General features: G+C 43.8%; 1 protein-coding gene across 1 annotated transcript in view; it reads left to right on the top strand.

The window, feature by feature from the left end:
• The window catches only part of NHSL2 (NHS like 2), a 229,236-nt gene extending 222,924 nt beyond the window's left edge, over nucleotides 1-6,312 (top strand). The window contains exons 7-9 of the mRNA XM_054579589.1: nucleotides 485-2,791; nucleotides 4,486-4,618; nucleotides 5,453-6,312. Of these exons, the coding sequence (XP_054435564.1) occupies nucleotides 485-2,791; nucleotides 4,486-4,618; nucleotides 5,453-5,777 (2,765 nt within the window). The 3' untranslated portion in view covers nucleotides 5,778-6,312. The remainder of the gene's footprint in view (nucleotides 1-484; nucleotides 2,792-4,485; nucleotides 4,619-5,452) is intronic.
• The last annotated feature ends 18,704 nt before the right edge of the window (nucleotides 6,313-25,016 follow it).

The raw sequence follows: 25,016 nt of genomic DNA, 5'->3' as shown, positions 1-25,016 counted from the left end.
GCAAAGCTAAAAAGTGACAGGTGCCAAAAATGCAACTAGACTCTGGGCTTTCCAGCCATGGCATACTCCAAACTCACTGCTGAAGCAGAAAGTCACACAGTGCTGTCCTTTATAGTTCAAAAGCCTCTGCTCTCATCTCAGGAGAGCTGAATGCTGAGGTCTGTGATGGTTTCATGAGCCTGGGGTGAAAGCCCAAGAAAAACGCAAGGTAGTCCCCACCTGCCACTTCAGCTCCAAGAGGAATAAGAAAAGCTGGAAAGTCCTTGGCAGCCATCTGGATAATTCAAGGGCACCCCGTGACTCACCGTGTCGTGGTGGGCAAGGACCCAGCTTCCCCGCATTTTCATCTATGGAAAGGAAGAACCAAGAAATTCTGACCAAGTTGTTGGCAAATGCTTCTTGGCAAAAACTTGGTGCTACCATCACAGGAGCTGCTGGGGTATCCCTGGCTGCACCACTAATGTTCTGTGTTTCCCTCCTCCAGGTCACAGCAACAGCCCCACAGGCAGGGTGGTTCGTTCAACCAGCTCAGACATCAAGCCCAGTCATTCCGTTCCAGAAGGCATTCATGGAAGAGCTGCAGTTGGTCAGGAAGCTTGTTTCCCAAATCTCAGCTCACCAGTACTGAGAAATCCTTCTAGTGATCCAGAAGAACCTCTCCAGGTGCGTGGTAGCACCAAGCCGCCTGGCATGGAAAGCGTGGGAATGGTGTATAGCGTCCCCAGTTCTTGCAATGGACCAACAGAATCCACATTCTCTGCTTCCTGGAAGGGAGATGCTTTTACCTATATGACTCCAAGTGCCACCAGTCAGAACAATCAAGTCAATGAAAATGGAAAAAATCCTTCCTCTGGGAATGCATGGGTCTCTTTGCACACATTGCCACCTCTGGTTCCTAAGGAGGCTGCCACCCTCTTTGTCACTCGTGATAACCCAGCAGGATGCAGTGGGTCAGCTGGCTATTCTGAACACCCTATGCAACGAAGGCAAGTACCGGAGCGACCCTTCAAGATTGGTCTTTTGACTGGTGGTGGTACCTCGAGACTGGAGACAGGCCCAGGTGGGGCCAGCAGGTTCCGGGAGCGGTCACTGTCTGTGCCCACAGACTCAGGCACCCCAGATGTGGACTACAATGAGGAGCAGAAGTCCAGTGAAGCCTGTGCCCTGCCTTATGCCAGTACAAGTTCCGAGGGCAGTAACAGTGCTGACAACATTGCCTCCCTTAGTTCCCAACAGGAGGCCCAGCACAGAAGGCAGAGATCCAAGAGTATCTCACTCAAGAAGGCCAAAAAGAAGCCTTCCCCACCAATGCGCAGTGTCTCACTGGTCAAAGATGAGCCAGAAGGTGGGTCAGCACTACCCAAGGACCAGAGGCCCAGGAGCCTTTGCCTCTCCTTGGAACACCAAGGGCATCACTCATCCCAGAGTCACACTGCTGTGCCTACCTTCAAAGACCCAGAAGGAACACAATTCTCCCACCACTGGTATCTTACTGACTGGAAGTCTGGTGACACCTACCAGTCCTTGTCTAGCTCCAGCACTGCCACAGGCACCACAGTCATTGAGTGCACTCCAGTTCAAGGCAGCTCAGAGTCTCTTGCCTCCCCTTCCACCTCCAGAGCTACTACACCTTCCCAACTATCCATCGAGGTAGAGGCCAGGGAGGTACCCTCCCCAGGAAGGCCCACTGGGCTGATGTCACCCTCCAGTGGATACTCCAGTCAGTCGGAGACACCAACACCCACCGTCTCCATGTCATTGACCTTGAGCCACTTGCCCCCTCCGAGTGGCAGTGGTCGGGTACGTCCAGTGGTACCTGAGAGGAAGTCATCACTACCCCCAACATCACCAATGGAGAAAATTTCCAAGTCACGGCTATCATTTGACCTCCCATTGACCTCACCTACATACCTGGATCTGTCTGGGATGAGTATCTCTATCCGAAGCAAAACCAAGGTGAGCCGGCATCACTCAGATACAAATTTTGGGGCCAAGCTGCTCCAGAAAACTAGTCCCAATCAGCCAATCATGCCCATGGTTACTCAGTCTGACCTACGCTCTGTTCGCCTGAGGTCAGTCAGCAAATCTGAGCCAGAAGATGACATTGAGAGCCCTGACTATGCTGAGGAATCAGGAGGAGAAGTCTTCACCTTGCCAGAGAGAAAGATGAAACCTCCTATAGCTGAGAAACCTCCGCTGGCCCGAAGGCCTCCAAGCTTGGTCCATAAGCCACCATCTGTCCCTGAGGAACACCCTCTCACTTCGCCTATGTTGGCTATGACCCCTAAGAGCTCAATTCAACACATGAGGCCACTCCCTCCAGACATCTACACGGTGGTACAGAAACCAAAGTCTTCCAGCTTCCCTGAGGCCAGAAGCCCAGGGGAGTCAACAGCACCCTCATCTCTTGTTTTCACACCTTTTGCCAGTTCCTCTGGTGCTTTCTGCTCAGGAACACAGCAACCTCCCCAGGGAAGCACAGAGGACGAGGGCCCCAAGGTGAGAGCCCTGTCTGAAAGAATTAGCCTCCAGAGCCGAGAACAAGCTGAGAAGAAGAAAGGCAAGATTCCACCTCCTGTACCAAAAAAGCCCAGTGTGCTGTACCTGCCTCTCACCTCACCCACAGCTCACATGGAGACCTACGGGGCTGAACCAAGGCTGCCTGTCAGCCCCATCATCACCCTGGAGGAAGATGACAAGTGTCCCCCCACCGGCGACCACCTGCAATCACCTGGTACAAGGACCACTTCATCACCACAGGCTGACGGTGAAAGGGAGGCAAGCTCTCCGGGTTAGTAAACTATCTTCTGGCTTTTCCTTTCAATCCCAGGAGAGATGAGGTTGAGAATCGAGTACCAGAGACAGAAGCCAGTGCCCCATGATCCTGACCCTGGGATGACCATGGCAGTAGGGACATGTCTTGACAATTTGGGTTACTCTAAATAGGCCTCACTGCCCTTGAGATCGGATGGGGGCAGCTCTCCAAGATTCAGTTTGAGCCAGTCTACCCTGGAACCCCCAGTGCTGAGGTAATGAAATTAAACTAGGTCTTAGCACCCTAGGACCTTAGGAGCCCATCTCCCTAATCAAGGAGTGCTTCCCCTGCCCTAGGAACAATCTCTCTCTCTTTCTCTCCTGCTCCCTCCCTCCATCCCTCCCTCCTTCACTGTACAGTACTTTGCACTAGCAACACTGAGTTTAGTTTCATGCATTAGGCTGGGTACCCTCCCAGGCTGAGTTCAAGTGGTGTGGTGGGCTTGCAGGCTTCTGAAGCAATAGAATGTGTTACCAGCAGCAGACTTTTGAGAGGAAAAGGAGCTCACTTTCTTGGATGGTTAGCTCTTTCTGGAACAATAAGACTAAGTTAGGTAATATTTCTCATTATTTTTGGTTTTTTTCCATGCCTCTTTTTGTTTTCATTGTGGCAAAATACACATAACATAAAATGTACCATGTTAACAAATTTTACACGTACAGTTCAGTAGTGTTAAGTATATACACACTGTGGAGCATCTATCACTGCCATCCATCTCCAGAACTCTTCATCTTGCAAAACTGAAGTCTGTACCTAATAAACATTAACTCCCCCTGCCCCCTCTCCTCAGCCCTGGAAACCACCATTCTACTTTCTGTCTCTGAATCTGACTCCTCTCAGGACCTCATATAACTGGAATCACACAGTATTTGTATTTCTGTGACTGGCTTACTTCACTAAGCATAATGTCCTCCAGGTTCGTCCATGTTTCTCTTCCTTTTTTGAACTCTTAACACCAAACATCAAAATCCCTTTTTTGTCATTTTAGTTATTTATTTCTAGAGAGAGGGGAAAGGAGGGAGAGAGGGAGAAAAACATCAATGTGTGGTTGCCTCTTGCGTGCCTCCCACTGGGGACCTGGCCCACAACCCAGGCATGTGCCCTGACTGGGAATCGAACCAGCAACCATTTGGTTTGCAGGCTGCACTCAATCCACTGAGCTACACCAGCCAGGGCAAAACATTAAAATCTTATGACCTTCCTTAAGCTGATTTGGACTTTCAATATAAATTAAATCATTGTGACTAAAACATTCAAACAAATCAAAGTCAAAGGTAATTTTAGAATATTCTTCCTCAGATCCCTCAGGCTCCCTCTGAAATTCAGGTAGGTACCACTCCCACCCACTGGTTGAGTCACTGCTTTAGATTGCTCTCAGCTCCTTGATTTTTTAAAAAGGACACATTTAAAACAAGAGAATGCTCAAGCAGCCTGTTGTAACAAAAGAGGCATGAGAGAGCAGGGACCCAGGCTGATCTTCAGCACTCAGTCCACCTTGACCAAATCACTAACCTTCTGAATATCATGTTCCTTTGCAGAAAGGAGACATTAAGAGTCTCCGCCCTCCTGCTCTTCCAGAGTTGCTTTGAACATCAAATGAAATACAGACGAGAATGTGCTTTGTCCCTACTCTTGTGGTTAAAGTAATTCCTTCTGGTTCTTATACCTAGGGAGTTCCATGGAACCCAGCACCGAAGAGAAAAGTGTTATCAGTGATAAAACAGCTGAATGGATTGCAGAAGATGATGATGACGTGTTTGTGGCTTCACGCACAACTGAAGATTTATTTACTGTGATACACAGGTCTGGACCAATTACCTTAATTCCTATTGTAATTGCCTTCCCTTTTTATACCAAAAGATGAACCCCCTCCTCTAAGCAGCCATTAGAATTGAAACTGGAGACAAGTTCAGATACCCACATATGTGAAAGCAGTCCAGGGCCTCACGTGGCCAATTCACTGACATCTTTGGGTGAAGTGGAGGAGGGGCCGGGAAGGGAGGACCAGGTGCCAAGTGAGAGGCCCCTCGTCTCCTAGCAACTGCTCAGCCTATTGTGGCTCCATCTGCTTTCTCACAGCTTTGTCTACAGTTGGAGACATTTAACCCTTTACAGAATTCTTTGTGCAAAAAAAATATTTTCAAGAAGTAAAGTGGGTCACCAGGCCAAGCATCAGAGAAGGAACTTAGGTAAAGGGGGACCAGATGGGGACCCAGTTATTAGAGAGGGGCATAGAGCAGGGGCTCAGTGAGGAGAAAACTGGAAAGAACCCAGTTACTGGAGCTGGAGCACCAGTTCAGTGCAGGGTCAGTTCCGAGGCTGTCTTGACATACATGTCACTGAGCTACTAGGCTTGACTCCTTAAATTCTTCTTCAGTCCCAGAACCTAGACAGGACTGAGCCTGCAGGTGCAGGCTAATGACTCCAGCTGCAGGCATTGAAAGGAGTGTAGAGACAGGGGCCAGACAAGGGAGCCCAAGGACGCAGTGTCGAGAGAGAAAGCTGGGGAGTGTGACTGCTTGCAAGGCTGCTACGTAGAAGTTCCCAGATCACGTCACTGGCATATATGAAGTTATATGAAGCATTAGGAAATGTCCACCACATGAATTCACTCAAAGCAAACTTTCTCTTATTTAGGTCCAAAAGAAAGCTGCTTGGCTGGAAGGAGCCCGGGGAGGCTTTTGCTGGAGGCAGCAGACCAAGCTCCCACTCACCGATAAGGAACACAGCTGATTCTCCAATTAGTGAGTCAGCTGCCTCTGCAGGGTCAAGTGCCAGTGCCAGCCTAGATGCTGGCAGAAACGATGATTTCAAGGCCTTGCTACAGAAGAAGGGAAGTAAGGCAACTCCACGGTCCCGCCCCTCGGCAGCCGAACTGCTGAAGACCACTAACCCATTGGCTCGGAGAATTATCGCACAATTTTCAAAAGACTACGACACCACTGATAGCCCCAGTACCTAAGCCCTGGGTTGAGCAAGTAGGGTTCAGTTACTAAACTTGAGTAGAAAAGGGGGAAGAGAAAGGTTTTAAAAAGAAACCATGAACATATCAAAACAGCCTACATTTCTTTACTTTAACTCACACTCTGTGTCCAGGAGAGACCACTTTATCTAGAACTAAAGTCATCAGGCACTTTAATCATGCTCAGACATTTTACGGTTTCATACTTCACATCTTGCCATTACTGACTACAGATCTTCTCCTTATTTCCCGCCAGTGGTGTGCACTAAGAAGAAATTGTCAAATGCAAAGACGCATGTGCCATCTTTTCAAACAAGGACCGCTGCTCCATCCCTGGCTCCGTCACTGAGGGGCACAGTGTGAGAGCAGACTGAGGGCTGCCAAACCTGGGGACATGGGGAGCCATTGCTGATGATTCACTTTCCTGGCGAGGCCTTGATGACTTTTTGTGGAGAAACAGAAAGACTCTGATGCCTCTTCAACCACGGTGTAGCTCTCTCTCCCTTTAGAGGTTTGCAGGTGTGCACTTATTTCGGCATGGGGTTGATTGTATGGCTTTTGTGAAAAATATGAATGTTACTCTGTCCTGAACTTCATGCCTTTTGCAGTTTGATTGTCTACACGGTGATCAGGGTGATGAGTTTCAATAACATACAGACCCTTCCCCCCAACCCCTTAGCTAGAAAAGGTCAGGATCAAGTTGCTTTGGATGAACCAAGCTCAGCCAACAAACAAGGCAGTCATTTGTTCACTCTGATCTCGCCAAGGGGACTCGCACGCGCGGCTTCAGATCCTTCAAGTGTCTGTCAACAGTGATAGCTAGAATCTGTGCCCAGCTTATGCTGCATTCGAAGAACTCTCATTTCATTTGCATATAACATTCATTACAGGAAGTAATTAGCTAAAGGAACAGCGTCATCAAAGGCTCGAGGAGGAGAGAAAGTAAGTGTGGTTTGTGGTTGGTTTTGTTTTGTTTAAACGAAGTCTTACGATGGTCTAAAACTGAGAATGTATAGACTGAAAGGATATATCCAGAATCTAAAAGGCAGCCTTGCAAGTTGCTATGGCCCATAATACACACAAAAAAGCCTACTTTTTGCCATTTGGATTTCACTGTTTGACTAACTTTCTGTTAACCATGTGGGGAGAGAGGGTAAGAACTGGGTAAATGGGTTGCTGACAGAGCCTCAGAACAATCATTGGGATCTCTCCTGCCCCACCTCAAAGCTTACAGGCACTAAATGTTCTTGTCAGTTTAATTTCCTAAGCAAAGCAAGAGCAGTGATTCATTTTATTTTCCTATGTCTGGTTTCTGGGGGAAAAACAGACAAAGCATTGAACAAAGAAAACTGGCTGACCAATAATGGAAAGGTAATTGTCCACCATCTCAAGAGGGGAAAAAATAGTCAAATGCAACTGTAGCCTGTTCCACAAAGAGGGTTCCCTGACCCCTTCCTCCTTTAGCCTCCTCCACCCAACAGATTCATTGAACAGCCTCCTGGAGGATGCAGAAACTGCCCCAGAGACAAGCAGATCTTGATTTTGATAGGCTGCGTTGCTCACCAATGAGAAGCAAGCTTTTAGTACAACTGCCCACACTCCAGGGGACAGAGCAGCTAAAAAACCATACTGAGTGCTGAGAAGACTTAAACCTCTCACACAGAAGCCCTAGGCCTAGGCCCTTGGTTGGTACAGTTCTGAATTCAAGACTTCTGAATACAGGCCAGACCCACTCACTCCCTTGCAATCAGCACTTTCCCCTGATTTAGACAGAAGCCACTTAAAATAATAAACAGCAAAATTCCAAGTGCTTTTGAAGGCATTCAAGCTATTTGGTTTGAAAGACCTAACCTAATTTCAGGGGTTTTACCTGAAATAAAATAGATCCATTGCTGGCCTTAATTTATAAATGAATGCCACACTTGTCTGTCCCAGACTCAGAATTCCAAAAGATGTAAACATCTTGCTCAGTAAGAAAATGAGAAGGAGAGTTTGTGCTTTTGCCTAACAGAGGTAAAATGTAGCCAGGTCCTTCTCCTTGGGAATCATTATGAATAGCTGAACTCTAAAGTCAGGTATGAGACTGACAGAGTATAGGACTTATTACTTCTGCTGTTTTTTCTGGAAGCTTCTTGTTTGCTACTTCTAGAGGATTTTGCCTCTTTCCTCACCTTGCTACCTCTGGTGGTTTCCCCAAAAGATTCTAAGCTGAATGCCCAGACACCTGTATGTTTTTCAATTACCTTGAGTCTTACTTTCTTGTACAATACTCTGTGTGCCTGGAATTTCGACAACATCTTCTACATCATCACTGTGGCCCTCAAATGCCCAGTGGTGTTCCCATTAGCATGGAGGATTTGGGACAGAGATTGTATGGTTAGAGGTAACATGGAGGACTAGGAATATTCATTTAATGTTTTGCAACAGGTGGACCTAGTTCCCAACAGACAACAACCAAACTGTCCAATTTCTACCAATCATCAATGAGTATAACAGTGAACATCTTTCCTACTCATAACACTCAACCTCTCTCCTCCCCTTGATTATCGTAACACCAACTCTCTCTCCCACCCAGGCACAAAGTACAGTATTTGCTGCCTTCTGCACCTACTCTGCTGAGACTGGAGAAGAGAGGCTGAGAGCCCCTACAGAAAGGCTTTCAGAGAACCTACTACTGCCACTATTACTAGTATGAATAATAATGATAATTTCTGAAGGTGGAATATAGAAGAGGTGCAAGTGACATGAAGTTGGCCCCAGGAGGTCAGCTTCCAATTTGAGTTGTTTCTCCCTTTGTTTCCTTTGATTCCAACCAATAGCAGCAGGCAGTCCAGTCAGGAGTACAGGAAGTCATCCCCAGGAGAGGACATTAATCGGTACTTAAGAGTGCTTTGCACTTGGTGGGTATTCATTACATATTTGTGGTTTAGATGTTGAGGCTAGAGAGCAAGTCATTCTCAGCATAACAAGAAGCTTCGCTGGTGTCTCCTCTCCTTTACCTGCCTCAGTCTCTCTCCTGGGACTTCCACCTGGCCGCAACTTGCCCCTTAGCTGCAACCCTTGTGAACTGCATCCCTAGTTGACAGCTCACCCTTGAAGGAGGCAAGAGCAAGGCAGCAAATTAATTCATGTTAGCTTAATGACCACAGACCAACCAGTTGATCTGGAGACATCACCTTGAATGTGCAAAGACAGAGGAGATTCAACAAGCACGTTACCAGGCGTCCATTTTCACTCTAGACAACATGGATTGGATCACGGTCCCACTGTACCTATCGGTCTGAGCAGATCTGTCCACTCACCTGCCCTCTTCCTCATAAATGCACTGTTCCCAAAAAAGACAAGCTCATGGTCCATGCTATTTTCCTCACCAGTGCAGCCTTTCATTAGCACCAAGTCTGTAACACAATGGTGAGCTTTCAGTTTAATATGATTTGCCAGGGCCAGGACTAGAGTGAGGTGAGTGAGGCGTCTGGGGTGCAAAATTTAAGGAGGCGCCCACTCTCAGGGCTGCATAAGTGCCTTACCCTCGTCCTGGCTCTGTGATTTGCACTCCATAAAGTAATATCTCTTTATCTTCTTCCTAAGAACAAGTATGATTCTTTTGACTTGAGGGGTAACTCCCTGCCTGTTGTTGCACCAGATGTTTTTATTGCCATCTGTTTTTCCACTACTCTAAGCCTTTCTCTGCCTATATACATAAAAAAAATCTTCATTATTATCAGAAAACATGGTAGCTCTCTAAGTAACCTGCTCCAAGTGGCAAGTTAGTACCCATTTTAGTGAGGGATGCCGACAGGATAGCCCATCAGCAAAATGGTGAATGAGTTGGAGGTCTGGTCTTTGGGATCCTCCGTCTCCTCTTTCTGCTCCATTCTTCCCAGACCTTGCTTCCCAGCACCAACTCTTCTGAGTGCCTCCTAGTTTGTTCTCTTCCTAGCTAAGAAAAGCGTGCTCTCAGGAAAGGGATAAATTCCTGTACTTTGAGGTTATAAGGCTCAATGCTACCTCTTTTGAAGGTTGTTTGCAGTTTAACAGGGGAAAAACCTTATGCCAAAGGAATGAAATTCTACTTGTAGAATTTCAGGCACCAATTAGTCGCAGAAGTGTGTTTTTTTTCCCCACCATGGAAAGGCCAAATTCCCTGACAGCTAACTCCAGAATATGAAAAACATGTTAATCTCCTGGAATTATTATAGTAAATTACTGATGGTCAATTCAATCGTCCTGATACCCAGTGCCATTCAATACCGCTACAACCAAGGGACTCTCAGAAATGCTACTAAAAGCCACTGAAAAGGCCTAGATAATTCATATTGTACATTAACATTTTTACACAAATGGAATTAATGCTATTTATCATTTGAGTAAAAACAAAAGGATTTAAAGCTTTTGTGAAGATGTGTCCTGTTTGTGAAAGGTGAAAGTGTCCAATATTGTCCAATCAATGTTAGTCGTCCAGTATCAGTGGTGACTATTAAACTTATTGGAGATACAAGTTTACTGAACATGAGCCTCTGCTCCCTGCCATCTATGTTTTGTGCTATCACTTCAGCTTGGTGTAAGAAGAGACCAGATCCCCCCAAAAGCCTCTGAGTGTATTTCAGCTATAAGTGATGAGTGATTTAAATGGACAAGAGAGAGGGAAAGAGGTAAAAACAGCTGCCTTTGTCAAAGGGCAGCAAAAATTATAATTATTTAAACAATAACATTAAATTGAAAAAGTTTCAAAAGACTTGGAAACAGATTTATAGAGGAATACAGTAGTGAATGGTTATAGACGCAGATTTGAGACACTTTTAATACGTTTAACAAAAAGGAATTTGCATAGGTAATTGGTTGTGTGAAAGAGGTATACATATTGTTCAGTAAAGCCCCAGATCTAAACCAGTGCCTCTCAAAGTATGGTGCCAGGACCAGCAGTAGCAGTCGTAGCCCTGGAATATGTGTGGGGGATTGGGGGGCGGGAGGGGGGGGTGCGTGTGAGCGCATGCGCATGCGCGTGTGTCTCTTCCAGTGATGTTACTTCTTCAAGGTCCTGCATCGCTACAACCACAACTCTCGAAATGATTCCAACCTTCCCGTCATTTCTGCTATCATTACAGTAATCAGTCTCTGGCTAAATGATATATATTGTCATGTTGTTGTTTGGTGTTAAGAAATCATCAGTTTGAATCAACTACTTGCTGTTCTCTAGAAGGGCTCTGGCAGAAGTATATTTGATTTTAAGATTTTGCCTAAATACCAGAATTTGATATCAACAAATCCTCAAACAAAATGTGAACTGAAACAACCAGTTAACTCCTCTTAGCCTCTCTTTAATGCCAAGCTTTATAGAAATTTGTTCCTTATGTGGTATTGAGCTTTTCTAATGTCAAATTTTATAGAATGTTATGCATGCAAACACAGCATTGTGCTCATTGTACAAGTCACTCCAAACTCATTTCCTCCTCCGTATGTATGATGGTGAAGAAATATCAATGTGTATGTTCTTATCTCTCCTGATCAAATGTAAATTGCAAATCTTTCATTAATTTTTAAATGAGATATTTACTCTGGCTAGTAGTTAAAATTTTATTCTTTTTATTATATTTCATTGCTACCTTTTTCTACTGACTCCAAAGCTTACTTTGGGGGATATTTCTTATTTCTAGATTGTTGTATTTATCTTATTTCTATATTTATCTGTATTCATGGAATATTAAAGCTCAAAGGGACCAACTTCTCATTTTACAGATGAGGAACTGAGGCCCAGAAAGGTTAAATAACTCACCCAAGGTCACACATTGGCAGGGCCCAACCTCAATCTCAGGTCTCCTGCCTTTGGGTTCAGTGTTTGTTTTTTGTTTTTTTTGTTTTTTTCATTTAAAGCACTACATTTATAGAAGACCTACAGCTGGCTTCTGCTTTTATGACACATGTATTTCTCAGATATTAGAATGAACCAATATATAGATATATATGTGCTATAATTAAAAATGATTATAAAAAATATAATTAAAAATGAGTTCTTTAGTTCATGAATTCAAATACAAACCTGATTTTCAGTTTAGAAACATTAATTTTCCTCCAAATTCAATATATGTGCTGTACTTTGTACAATGGATGCTTTCCTTAAAAGTTGTTTGAAAAAAATTTTTTGCATCAAATTCCATTTTTTTTTTTTAAGAGAGAAGCTTTCTATGTAAGGGAACCTCTCGGTGATTTCTTTTGAAAAACAAAAAGTCCTTTTGTCAATGTCCGCTAAAAGCCTCTACTTCTTCTTTTAAAGTGTGAACTTTTATAATTGGTATTAATTTAAAGTAGGATAAGCCAATATAGGTTTTCCTAGTGTCTACTTTATCTTTCCCTTCTTAAATTTTATGAGATTTTCAGACTGTCACATGCTCATGAGATGCTTAGTTGTGTCCTGGAAACTTCACCTAGCTTGATATTTTGTCAATCCCTGGGCTCAAGTTCTGTCTCCAATTTATCAAACCATAACAGAATTCCCTAAGCAGTACTGAGTTCTGCATGCCATCTCTTTTCCAGAATATTCTTTGCCCAGTGCTCATTAGTGTAACTCTCTCTTTAGCTATTCTTGGGTTTCCCTTCATAGTTCATGTATACCTCATTATTCTGTGGAGTTGCAGGCAGAGGCCCTTCAGGGCTGTCTTAGTCATGTGGAGTGGTATTTCCAGTAATTCCCATTGTTCCCTTTTACTCTCCTGGACATTTTCTGGTTTCCCTTTTCAGGAATTCTCAAAGGGTGGTGGTATTTTCCTCCTCATTAGACCACGGGTTGATAATTTTTTTTTTTTCTGTAAAGGGCCAGATAGTAGCTATTTTAAGCTTCATAGTCCATGTATGGTCTCAGTAGCAAATTCTCCTTTTTTGTTGTTTGTTTGACTCTCAAAAGGTGTTTTTACACCTTAAAACTCTAAATACCATTATTAGCTCTTGGGCCATACAAAGCCACAGGCTGGATTTGGCCCACTTGTCGTAGTTTGCTGAGTCCTCATCCAGACTATCCTTTGAGACTGGCATTTCCGTGGCCTGCCCCATGTGATCACTGGCTTGTGTACTGCATAATATGGCTTACTTACTTCCCATGTCCTGCACTGTCAGACAAGTCTTCACAGAGGTGGATGGAGAGGGGCTGCTTATGCCAACCACTACTCTTCAATAGGGTTCCCTTTATGATCTCTCTCTTTCTCTCTCTCTCACTCACTCTCTCCATCTGTCTATCTATATCTATCTATCTATCTATCTATCTATCTATCTATCTATCTATTCTCACTGACTACCTCAGTGTAGGAACCCTCATTGTTTTCTCCAGCCCTCCTATCCTGGTTAGCCAATGTGCCTCTGCTTCCATGAGTTTAAGGTAAGCTGGAAGGGAAGCATGGATTTCTGAGCTTTCTTTTTCCTTTTGTCCCATCATTACCCCCAAACTGTGGTTCATCTGCCCCATCCTGCCTCATACTGCCATCATGAGTTTAGGGCTGTCTCTGGAGAGTCTGGTGGCCCAGGCCCAGACTCTAGTCCAGTGCACAATTCCCTTGGAAAATTCATAGCTCTCTTGGTTCCAATGGCTAGTTTTAAAACCCAGGATGTCCATGTACCCATTTTCTAATGTGCTCTGGACCTGTTCTAGACTCGGCTTCAGCAAGAAAAACAATGAGTTACCAAAGGCCTTCTGTGCCCCCAGCTTTTCCTGCCCAAAGCCCCTGCCTCTTGGGTCCCTTCCCCCAGGGATGTGCTCCTTGGGATGCCCTGAGCAGCACCACAACCAGTAGGTATTCAACATACCACAGCTCCTGTTCCTGTACCTCGAAAAGGACTCAGAGCTCCCTCATATCTCTCTCCAAGTTGCTCCATCTCTATCTCTAGTGCTGTTACTTGGAGGTCTATAAAGCTCAGAGTCACATTTTCATATTTGCTTATATAAACATGGGGAGATATGAGTGAATGAGAAGGTGTACGCCTATGTGTACAAGCATGGTTTCTCCAGCTGGACTGTAAAGTCCCCATTCCCTAATGTAGTCCCCATTCCCACATGTGCACACATGTATACACGCCCCATCCACTGCTCACAGCAGTTCTCTGGTCCAGGTCCAGGTCTGATGGGGCTGGTCAAGGAGGCTCCTGAGGCATTTCCCTTTTTTCATCTTTTCCACTGGCTTGTGCTGGCTTCTCCCAAGAAGCCATTTGAAGAAACTCCTCTGTGGCAATTCTGAACAGGTCAAGACACAGACAGCTATGACTTTCATTCATTAAGGACTCAGTCACTCAGACATAGCTCTCAGACTGCAGGTTTTCCTATCTAAGCAAATTGCTTCTTAGGACCTTTAGCTGACTTTCTGTCATTTGAGCCCAGGGATCTACCCACTTATTGAAGTCTAAGTTTTAAAAAGTCAGAAACACAAATTACTTTCAGGATTTCCTGATTGGAAAGCATCCATGAAACAATTTCTTTCTGCCTTTGGTTTAGGATTTCCAAGCTTAGGAAGGGAACCAGGCTTGTGCCTTTGACTCTAAGGCAGCAAAAGTGCCACACCTGGCAAGCGCAAAATGAAGAAGGAGGATTGGCTAGTCCTACTATGCATAGTCAGGAGATGGACTTTTGTAAAGTTAGCACTCATATTCAATGCTTACTGAGTGCCAACAGTGCGCTTAAGGAAAATAAGGGAGACTAGAATTCACAGACAAATATCCTAAACTGGAAGGCAGAAATAAGGCAACCCCTCCAATGATGAGAATGTGTCCATGGAAAAAAAATTTCAAGAAGTAACAGAAACCAAGAAAGATCAGAATCCCAGTCTTTCTATAATTCCAACACAAAATGGAAGGGAGCCCTCTGTGGGGTGATATTACAGAGGGTTTTTCTAGTTTTTCTTTTTTTCTTTCTTTCATTCTTTCTTTCTTTCTTTCTTTCTTTTTTTTTTTAACAAAACCGTTCCTTACTGGCTTGCTACAAGCAATTGAATTGTATTCTTTATATAGCTAGAGCTGTTTGTGTCTTCTTAAAATAAACAACTTCTGTTCAAATTGTTTTCTGTCTCCCCCTCTGGTTTTCATTTTAGCAATGATGCATTTATTCAAATGCTAAGCCCATTTTGTGAGCATGTTTTCCTGACCACACAAGTATGGGGCCCACACACATGGAATCTGATTCTCATAAATCCCTGAGAGCCCTGAGCAGATATGCGGGACACAGTGTCTTGCAGAAGCCTGGCACACTGAGTTGGGAACCTCAGCTATACAGGCAGGTAAAGCATGTTTGAGGACTTGGCCTTGAGGATTTGATTTCAACTGCTCATGGAGGTAGCAAGGGGCTGTGGGTGAGGCAAAGCTCTGGTGAAGTGTGCTGCCCCCGTTGCCAGGCTCCTGAGGGGAGGAGGTTGCCTTAGCAACTGTGCTCAGGGCTGCTTTCCCTCTTTCTTCTCTGGTTCACTGAAGCCACCCAGCAGGGCAGTCCAGTGTGAGTCTGGGCTGGGAGCAAAAAAACACAGACCAGATGTGGCCCAGATCACTTCCGTCCTTCAGAAAGGGTATGGTCCTGCCATTCAGGAGGTGAAAGCTATATTCAAGGGTCAACTCCCATGCAAAGGGAGTTTTGTTTTCTGTTCTCAACTGGCCCAGACCTCTAAAGCATTGTAGCCAGCACCCTTGTCTCCTTGGGCCCTGTGCTAGGTCATGTCCCCAGACAGCACCAGGCTGCTCTTCCAAAATGAAACAAGCTAGAAAGCTTACAAGGGAAGGGAGAGAGGCCAGGGCTACTCTAGGACAATAGCAGGTGTTAAGATTTAAGATAAAGATCAAAAAAGGGGGCGGGCTCAAGTTGGGCCTTAGGCAAGTAGTGCTTCTGTGGGACCCTGTAGTTTAGGGTCTAGTGTTCACCCCTCACCATGAGCTGGGGAAGCTTTTAGGGTCTAACCCACAGTGAGCAAACTGAAAAGACATAGCAAGGGCAGGGTTCGGTATATTCATTAACCAAAGAGAGAGTACACATTTAAAGTACAGGTCATCAACAGGAGGCCCAGGGGCTGAACTTAGCTTACACATATTGTCTGTTGCACACATGCTGATTTTCAATTTTTAAAAATTGAAATGGGGCACAGCCTCTCCAGTTCTAGTTGTCTGTCTTCCTGCTATATTCAACCCAACCAGCTTCATTCATTTATAACCCACCAGGCCCCTGAAATCATGAGTCTGTGTGTAACCCACACGTCAAGGTGTTCCTGCAGGTTGGATTCCAAGGAAGCAGATTCTGGGATGAAGTTCTGTGTGCAAGGTGTTTGTTAGGGAAAGTATCATCTGTGCCAGAGAAGGGAAGGAAATAGGCTTAGGCAGGAGAGAACAGCACCAATGCAGGTGCCACAAAGCCTCGGCTGACTCGATGGCAAGTTCTGGCATCAAAATGACCCATCGGAGTGGTCCTGCACCAGGCCAAAGGCAGGCCTTTGTACCCTTTTCAGTCAGTGACTGGCTGTGGGCCACCCCACCATGGCCCTGACTTTGAGTGAGGTGAGTCTCTCCAGCTGAGGAAATCCCAGAAGGAGCTGATAGCTAGGGAAGTTTCTTTGCTGACAGCACTCCCAGCAACAAGTCCACTCTTGAAGGGGGATCTGGGCAACAGAGTTCTGTGTCCCTTACAGGTGTCTTGGTCCCAGGAGCAGTACAGGTTAAACATGTACAAATTCTTATTTTCTGATTTCCACTCCTTTTATGGTTCATTTGATTAAGTACATAGCTCTCTTAAATGGTAGTCCTCATCTTGGGATACATGCCAGTAACTGTAACTGGATTTGGTGTTTCCCAACCCTCATTAATGGACATTAACAAACCCTTTCCAAGGGCATATCACGTATGCAAATGGATAAGTGAATCCCTCATAAAATACTCGGAATAATACTAGCATCTGTCAAGCACTAGCAATCAATTGAGAACCTACACTGGGCCGGTATTGTGTGTTCCTCCATCCACTTCTTTTGTTCATTCAGCAAGAAGGTAATGAACTCCTTCCACATGCCCGGCAGAGTGCTAGGTGCTGAGGATAGAGTAGTGACTGATACCCAGCCTGGTGCTCATGGAGCTTACAGTCCAGCAGGGCCACCGCTGAGACTAGTTCACTTGGCAGCCCTGGGGGACCAGGACCAATAGGTTTCACATGCTTGTTTTCTAGGAGTCACCACCCTGGATATGAACTCCTCTGCTCATCTCTTTTCTCTCAGTGCTTACCTTATGCTGCTCTCAGCTTCTGCTCTGCTACTCAACTTCCCACTGCTCCCTTCCCTCCCATCTTTTTTGAAAATGTGACCACCAGAACTCCAATTCTAGGGATTAATAAATCCCCTTACAACCCATGGAGAAAGATCCCCCTGCCAGCACCTTCCTTAACTGAAACCTTGCTCTCTCCTGAGAATCCTGCTTCTCCTGTAGGCCTCTCCTCAGAGATTGTTTCCCCTCTCTGCAAATACTTCTGCATCTGGAGGTGCAATAGGTCTCTTCCTTACTCCTCACTGCAACTTCCAGACTGATTGTTGAACCTCTCACTCACTCCCTTTCTTTCAGTTTTTCTTCCGTCCTAGACTTGCCAAATCCAGGGTCACTTCAAATTCATGTGAAAAAAAAAAAAACAACCAAAAAACATTGCAAATCCCTGGCTTCTCATTTCTTTGGCCTTCTCACCTCTGATAACCTGCTCTTCTGCTCCAGCCACCTACTCTCAGAGACACAAATGGACCTTGTTTTCCTCCAGAACTGTTACATTACTGAAATCTTAACTTCAATCCCCCACAAACTCATACCTTTGCAACTCTCTCATTCAATTACTTCATTACACTGTTCAACTTCATTGAGACTTCCAATAACTTAACCCATTCATTTATTCAATACTTAGTGTCTACCACACACCAAGCATTGTGCTAAGTACTGGGTATACAGCTTTGAATGTGACAAACACAATCTCTGCTCTCATGGAGCTCAGTCTACTTTTTCCTTATCTCTCATTCCTTCTTCTCTATTTCAACTTCTCCCCAATTAGTTCAGGTCTAGCATTTTGACCACTGTCTTTCAAACACCCTCGAGTACTTTTGTTCCATTGTTCTTCCTCCTACTCAGCGGGCACAACTCCACATAGGTCCATCCAACTGTCCACATTCTCTGTTCCCACACCGAGGCTGCTGGAGAAGAATACACACAGTCATGCAAACTGGTGCTCGCTTACTGAAAGGGGGCTTTTGGCTCTGCTCAAAAAAAAAAAATTCTTCTGTTTCCACACTCAGTTCTCTTTCCTGCTCATCATAACCTCAAACTTCTACTTCCTCAGACTTAAAACCCTCCATTAACCAACCCCCCACTTCCCACCTGCTACCTCTCCTGCAGATAACTTAGCCTTTTGCTTCCCAGACCAGGTAGAAGCTATCAGACTTCTGATAAGTCCCTTACCTCCTTAAAAACAAATCCACAATCCCACCTGCACATGCACATTTCCTTATCCCCTCTTTATCCTGTATCTCCAACTTCTCCTTTTCAGTGAACATTTATTCCACAAATATTAATTGAGCACCTACTGTATGCTAAGCACTGTGTTAGGATCTGGGACTATAATGATAAGCAAAAGAGTCAGGGTTCCCGAACGTTACATTCTGGTGGTGGGAAAAATGGAGACAACTGTATTTCAACAATAAAAATAAATAAATTAAAAAAAAGAACATTACATTCTAGCGTGAGGGACAGCACATTAATAAACGAACAAGCAAGATCATTTTAGATTATTAAGAAAAATACAAAAGTATGTTATGATAGTAATCGGGATAACTATTTTGGATAAGGTGGTCAGGGAAGGCATTTGTCAAGAGGTGATGTTTGAGCTGAGGGGAATAAAGCTGTGTTTTGAGCACATCAAGTCTGATATTTGTATTAATGATACAAATGGAAATATCAGGTAGACAGCAGGTTATATGAACTGGAGCTTAGGAGAGAAGTCGGGGCTAGAGATATACATTTGGGGGCCGTAAGCATACAGGTGCATTTGATGCCACGGGACCAAATAAGCTCACCTAGGGAGAGAATGTAGTTAGAGGAGAGAATCAAGCCAGAGCTGTGGGGTCCACCAACACTTGGAATCTTGGTAGAAGAAGAGGGTCAGCAAAGAAAAATGAGACAGAACAAAAAGAGAAAACCTGAGCAATGTGGTGTCATGAAAACCAAAAAAGGAGGGTGTTTATAAGGAAGGAGTTACCAACCATGTCAAGTGTTGCTGAGAGATAAGTAATATGAGGACTGAGAAGTGACCAATGGATTTATTGAATACATGAGAACAGAAGTTTCAATAGAGTTGTAAAATAGGACCTCGGGAGAAAAGTGGGAACAACTGTAACAGCTTAAATAATAATTTAAAAATAATAAATAATAACAGAACCTCAATTGGAGTTACTTAAATAGAAAATTGGAGGAGAGGGAGTGGAGAGAATGACTACAGACAAGCCCTTTGAGAGTTTCTTCTGTGAAGGGGAGCAAAGAAATAAGCGTTATCTGGTGGGGCAAACATTGTTGAGAGTATTTATAGGATGGGAGACATGGGTGCTTGTCTTTATACAAGTGGCAATCGTCCAGTAGAGAAAGGATATATTGATGAAACAGGAGCTCTTGTAAAGGAGAGAATGAGTAATACCGTGAACACAGGAGGAAGGGTTGTTTGGGTTTCATAGGAGTGAAGACAGTTCTTCCGTAGTAACAGGACAGAGGCAGAGTATCTGGGCAGCAGGTATATGGTCCAGTGTGGATGTAGGGGCCTAAGGAAGTTCATTTCTGGCTGCATGTAATTTTGGTGAAGCAAAGCCATCGGCTAAGATGATGTGGCTTTCTTGGGGGTGGGGCCACTCTCTCTGAAAATAACAAGGCAATGTGGAGGTACATTCATTGTTCCAGGATTCCTCTCTCCTACTCCTTCTGGTTGGAACTGGAACATGTCCACATCTCTCCACCCTAAAAATAACTCTTCCTGGACCTCACATCACTTTCCAGCCACCATCCTGTGCCTCATCTCTTTTACTTTCAAACTAACATCATGAAAGAATTGTTAGCATTGAGCAGCCTTGCTCACTCATAATTCTCTGTGATCTAACTTCTGCCTCCATCCCTCCCCCAGGTCTACTGTCCTGAAGACCACTGAGAAATTTTGTGTCAAAAAGGCCCAGCAATTCAGTCCTTATCTTGTTTTATACCTTTGAAGCACTTGGTCCTGTTGACCACTGCCTCCTCAAACATCTTCATTTGACCTTCTTCACATTGCACTCTCCTGGTTTCCCCACTCACCTATTTGACCACTCTCTCAAAATTTCCTTTGCCTCTTTCTCCATTATTCTTTTAACCCTTGGAGTCCTCAGACCTATCCCAGGCCTTCTGCCCCTTCTTTACAAGCTTTCCCTGAGTGGTCTCATCCACATCTACTGCTCCTCTCCATGTGTTTCCTACCTCAGTGATTGTATCACCATCCACTCAGTGCACAAGCCAGATGCCTGGACATCTTCCTAGATGTCTCCTTCTCTCATAAATCCAATAAGCTTTGCAGATTCTACTATTTAAATTTCTCTTGTGTCCCTTTGTCCCTTGTTTCATTTGTTGCATCATCAGTAAATATTGAGAAGCCTAACATTCCATTTTATTTCACATGATAAAAAAAATCAGCTTCACAGCATATTAAGAAATCAGTTCCATGTAGATAAAAACCTAAATATGGACATTAAAAATGTAAAGATTTTGGAAGATAAAGTAGGAAATATCTTCATGACCTCAGTGTAGAGAAGGATTTCTTAAATAGAACACAAACCAGTAACCATAAAGGAAAAGTGGTAAAATTCAACAACTTTAAACTTAGGAAACCATTTGAAGAGTGAAAAAGCAAGCCACAGAAAAGGAAAAGATATTTGCAAGACATATTACCAACAAAGGTCTCCACAAACTAGTCATAATGGAACAAAAAACACAATAGAAAAGAGGGCAAGAGACTAGCATGGGCTCGTGATAGAAGAAGAAATCCAAATATCCAATAAGCATGTAAAAGCTCTTAGTGAGGAATGAGGGAGGATGGAATACAAAGGGGCAGAGGAGAGCTTTGGGGAAGGATGGATGTGTTCATCATCTTTTTTTAACATTTATGTTTTTAATTTTATTTTTTTATTGTTCTTCAAGTACAGTCGTCTCCATGTTCACCCTACCACTCTCCCCTGCCCCACCCAGCCCCGCCTCCCACCCTCAATCTTACCCCCCCCCTTGGCTTTGTCCATGGGCCTTTTATACATGTTTCTTGAGGACCCTTCCCCTTCTTTCCCCCGTTATCCTTCCCCCCTCCCCTCTGGTTACTGTCTGTTCTTTATTTCAATGTCTCTGGTTCTATTTTGCTTGCTCGTTTGTTTTGTTGATTAGGTTCCACTTATGGGTGAGATCATATGGTATTTGTCTTTCACCCCCTGGCTTATTTCACTTAGCATAATGTTCTCCAGTTCCAAACATGCTGTTGTGAAATATAGGAGCTCCTTCTTTCTTTCTTCTGTGTAGTATTCCATTGTGTAAATGTACCATAGTTTTGTTTTTTTGTTTGTTTGTTTTTGATCCACTCATTTACTGATAGGCATTTAGGTTGCTTCCAGTCCTTGGCTACTGTAAATTGTGCTGCTCTGAACATTAGATATGTACATCATCTTGATTGTGCTTCTGGTTCCACAGATGTTTAGTCATAAGATTGTCACTTTGAATATGTATGGTTTGTTATAACAATTATACCTCAATAAAACTGTAACACACAGATGCACACACACACAATGACACACCATTTCATATCCACCAGACTGGGGAAACATTTTAAAGTCTGACAATAACTACAGTGCTACCTTGGTACTTGTTATTAATTCATTCCGGGGCTTGAGAGTGCCAAAACCGTTGAGTACTGAACAACGAAGCATTTTCTCTTATGGGGCAGTGGCATGACTCATACAAGTTCTAGCAAATGCAACGAGTCCTGAGCAAGTGCTGAGTGCTGAAACACTTTTTCTTGTCAAAATGCGACGAATACAGGGTTTGATAAGCTCTGAAGTCAATGAGTACTGAGGTATGACTGTAGTGTTAAGGAAGATGTGTGGGAACAGAAACTCTGATACCCTGCTGGTGAGGATCTAAACTGGTTCCATCACTTGGGAAAATGGTTTGTCTTTACTTATTAAAGTTGAAGATACACATCCCCCAGGGCTCAGCAATTCCACTCCTAGATATATGAGTATATCCTAGGTAAATAGATATATACCTTTCCTGAAAGATATATAGAAGAGTCATGGTAGTATTGCAGAAAACAGCCCAAACTGGAAACCCAACAGTCCACCAAGAGGAGAGTGAATAAACTGTGGAATACTATACAGCAACAACAAGCTATAGCCACATGCAACCACATGTGTGGAGCATACAAGTATAAAGTTGAACAAAAGAGGCAAGACATGAAGAAACACACAGAGTATGATTTCATTTATATAAAGTGCAGAAACAAGCAGAACTAAATTCTTGTTTAGGGATGCAGAGATGGATGATAAAACTATAAAGAGAAGCAAGGAAATTGTTATCGTAAGAGTTAAGAGCATGGCCCTGGCTGGTGTGGCTTGGTGGGTTGAGTGCTGGCCTGTGGACTGACAGGTCACCAGTTTGATTCCCAGTCAGGGCACATGCCCAGGTTGTGGGCCAAGTTCTCAGTTGGGGGAGTTGGAGAGGAACCGATTAATGTTTCTCTCCATTTCTTTCACCTCCCTTTCTCCTCTCAATAAAAAAATAAATGAATGAATGAATGAATTTTTTAAGTTAAAAGCATGGCTCCTTTTAAGAGGGAGGGTAAATTGTAATTGGTGGGAACACAGGGGAGGGTTCCAGGGTGCTTGGCAACGTTCTATTTTTGGACTTGGGTGGTGATCACACTGGTGTCCATATGTAACTATATTTACAAGTGTACAACCTATACATTTGTTTTAAGCACTTTTCTGTATGTATGTATGTTATATTTTACAATAAGAACATCTTTTTAAAGACCCAAGACACAAGTCTGAGTTACACCAAATTTAAGGAAAGGCTGCAGGAAAAGGAGTCTGGGAAAGAGACAGGGCAGGTGGCAAACCAAGAGAGAAGGAGCTCCGAAATTTGCCAGCAGCAGTGGATAACAGCACCAACCCTTCCCTGCCCCTGGTCTTCAGGACACATTGCAGCAGGGCTGACAGCCACCAGACTGTGTCCTTACAGCCGTGACAGGAATATGCTTGCACAAGAGAACAATGAACGAAGGCACAGATGAGAGGAAATACTGTTAGGAGGCAAACATATGAGAAAATGTTTACTCTTCCTTACTGAGCAAATATATACAAAATTTAAAAAACTAAATGGCCTTTTTTGCCTATTATAGTAGTAAAAATTGGGGAAAGGCAGAAGAAATGGTAGTATGTCAGGCTGGAAGGAATGAACAAAATGATGCATGAGGACTGGCTGTTAACACAATGGATAAATACCATCGCTTTCAAATACAATCTGGCAATAAGCATCAGGAAATTTAAATGCTTATATCACTTTACTTATCCGAGAATCTTTCTGAGAATTTATGCTAGGAAAATAAGACAAAAAAAGGAAAATAGTATACAAAAGAGTCCAGAAGTTGATCAAGTATCCTTCCACAAGGAAGCCATTGAATAAACTTTGTTAAGTGCCACTAAGTAAAAATCATAATTATGATAATGAATGATACATTTGACATATTTTACTAAGTGCACTTACTGTGTCTAGCTTAATGCAACCACCTCCAAAGTCTTTTATTGTTACTTCCATTTCAGTATGGAGAAACTGAAGCTCAGAGAAACAAATTCACTTGCCAAAGATCACACAGCTAATGAGGGACAGAACCAAGTTTTGAGTATGTATCTGTCTGAATATAAAACCTCTTTTATTTTCACTCCATTGCACTGAAACATGAAAAAAATACGTCTGCTAGCATTTCTTGAAGTGTTTTCTCCAAAACAAAGGGCATTACTAATAGATGTTTTATTTTTATGTAATCTTTATTATATTTTTTCCATTACCATTTAGTCCCCTTATACTCCCCTCCCCGCAGCAATCACCACACTGTTGTCCATGTCCATGCGTCCTTTTTCCTTTTTGCTCAGTCCCTCCACCCCCTAACTTCCCCTCCCACTAATAGATGTTTTAAATACCAGATTTCAAAGGTTTCTTTACCACTGGACTTCTCAGAGTCTTTATTACACATTCACTCATTCAACAAGTATTTACTAGGTATCTCAGACACTCAGTTGAGGAGTACAGCAGTAAATCAGAGAGACAAGATCCCTGCTCTCCTGAAGCTTATATTCCAGTCAGAAGAGGCAAATACAAATAAATACTCCAAAATAACTTCAGATTGCAGCGAGTGCTGGGCAGGAAATTAATAAGGTGACATGGTACATGGGAACTAAGAGGGAGCTACTCCAGATGGGTTGCTCACAGAAGGTTCCTCTGGGTGGGGGATTTTGAGCTGAGACCACAAGGAGCCTGAAGGGAGTCTTCTGGGCAGAGGAGCACCAAATGTAAACACCCAGAGAAGGGAGAGAGTTTGTTGTTTTCAAGGAATAGAATGAAGGCCAACACTGCTTGGGGAGAGTTGGGGAGGCAGAGTGACCATGGTAAGGACTTTGGAATCTCTTCTAAGAGCAAAGGAAACCCCCATCAGAGGGTTGTGGGGTGTGGGGTGGGGTCACTGGCATGATCTGACCTTTTAAAACTACTCTGGTGAAACATCAGTTTGAAAGAATATATGCACCTCTGTGTCCATAGCAGCATTATTGACAATAGTCAAGATCTGGAAACAGCCTAAGTGCCCATGACTAGTGGATAAAACAGCTGCGGTATATTTACACAATGGAATCCTACTGAGTTAAAAAGAAGGAACTCTTACCTTTTTCGACAGCATGGATGGATCTGGAGATTAGAATTCTAAGTGAAATAAATCAGTCAGAAAAAGACAAATACCATGTAATCTCATATGTGGAATCTAACAAACAAAATAAACTGAGGAACATAATAGAAACAGAGGCATGGATAGCCCATGGAACAGACTGACAGCTGTCAGAGGGGTGGAGGAGAGGGGACTGGATGAAAGAAGGAGAAGGGATTAGCCAAAGGACATATATTCAGGATCCAACAACATGGACAACGATGTGGGGATTGCCTGAGGGG

Source organism: Pteronotus mesoamericanus, unplaced genomic scaffold (assembly GCF_021234165.1).
Source record: "Pteronotus mesoamericanus isolate MK-2021 breed Mesoamerican mustached bat unplaced genomic scaffold, CSHL_Meso_final contig_55, whole genome shotgun sequence".
NCBI lineage: Eukaryota > Metazoa > Chordata > Mammalia > Chiroptera > Mormoopidae > Pteronotus > Pteronotus mesoamericanus.
Note: the sequence above shows the minus strand (reverse complement) of the source record. Positions and strands in the feature narration are given on the sequence as shown.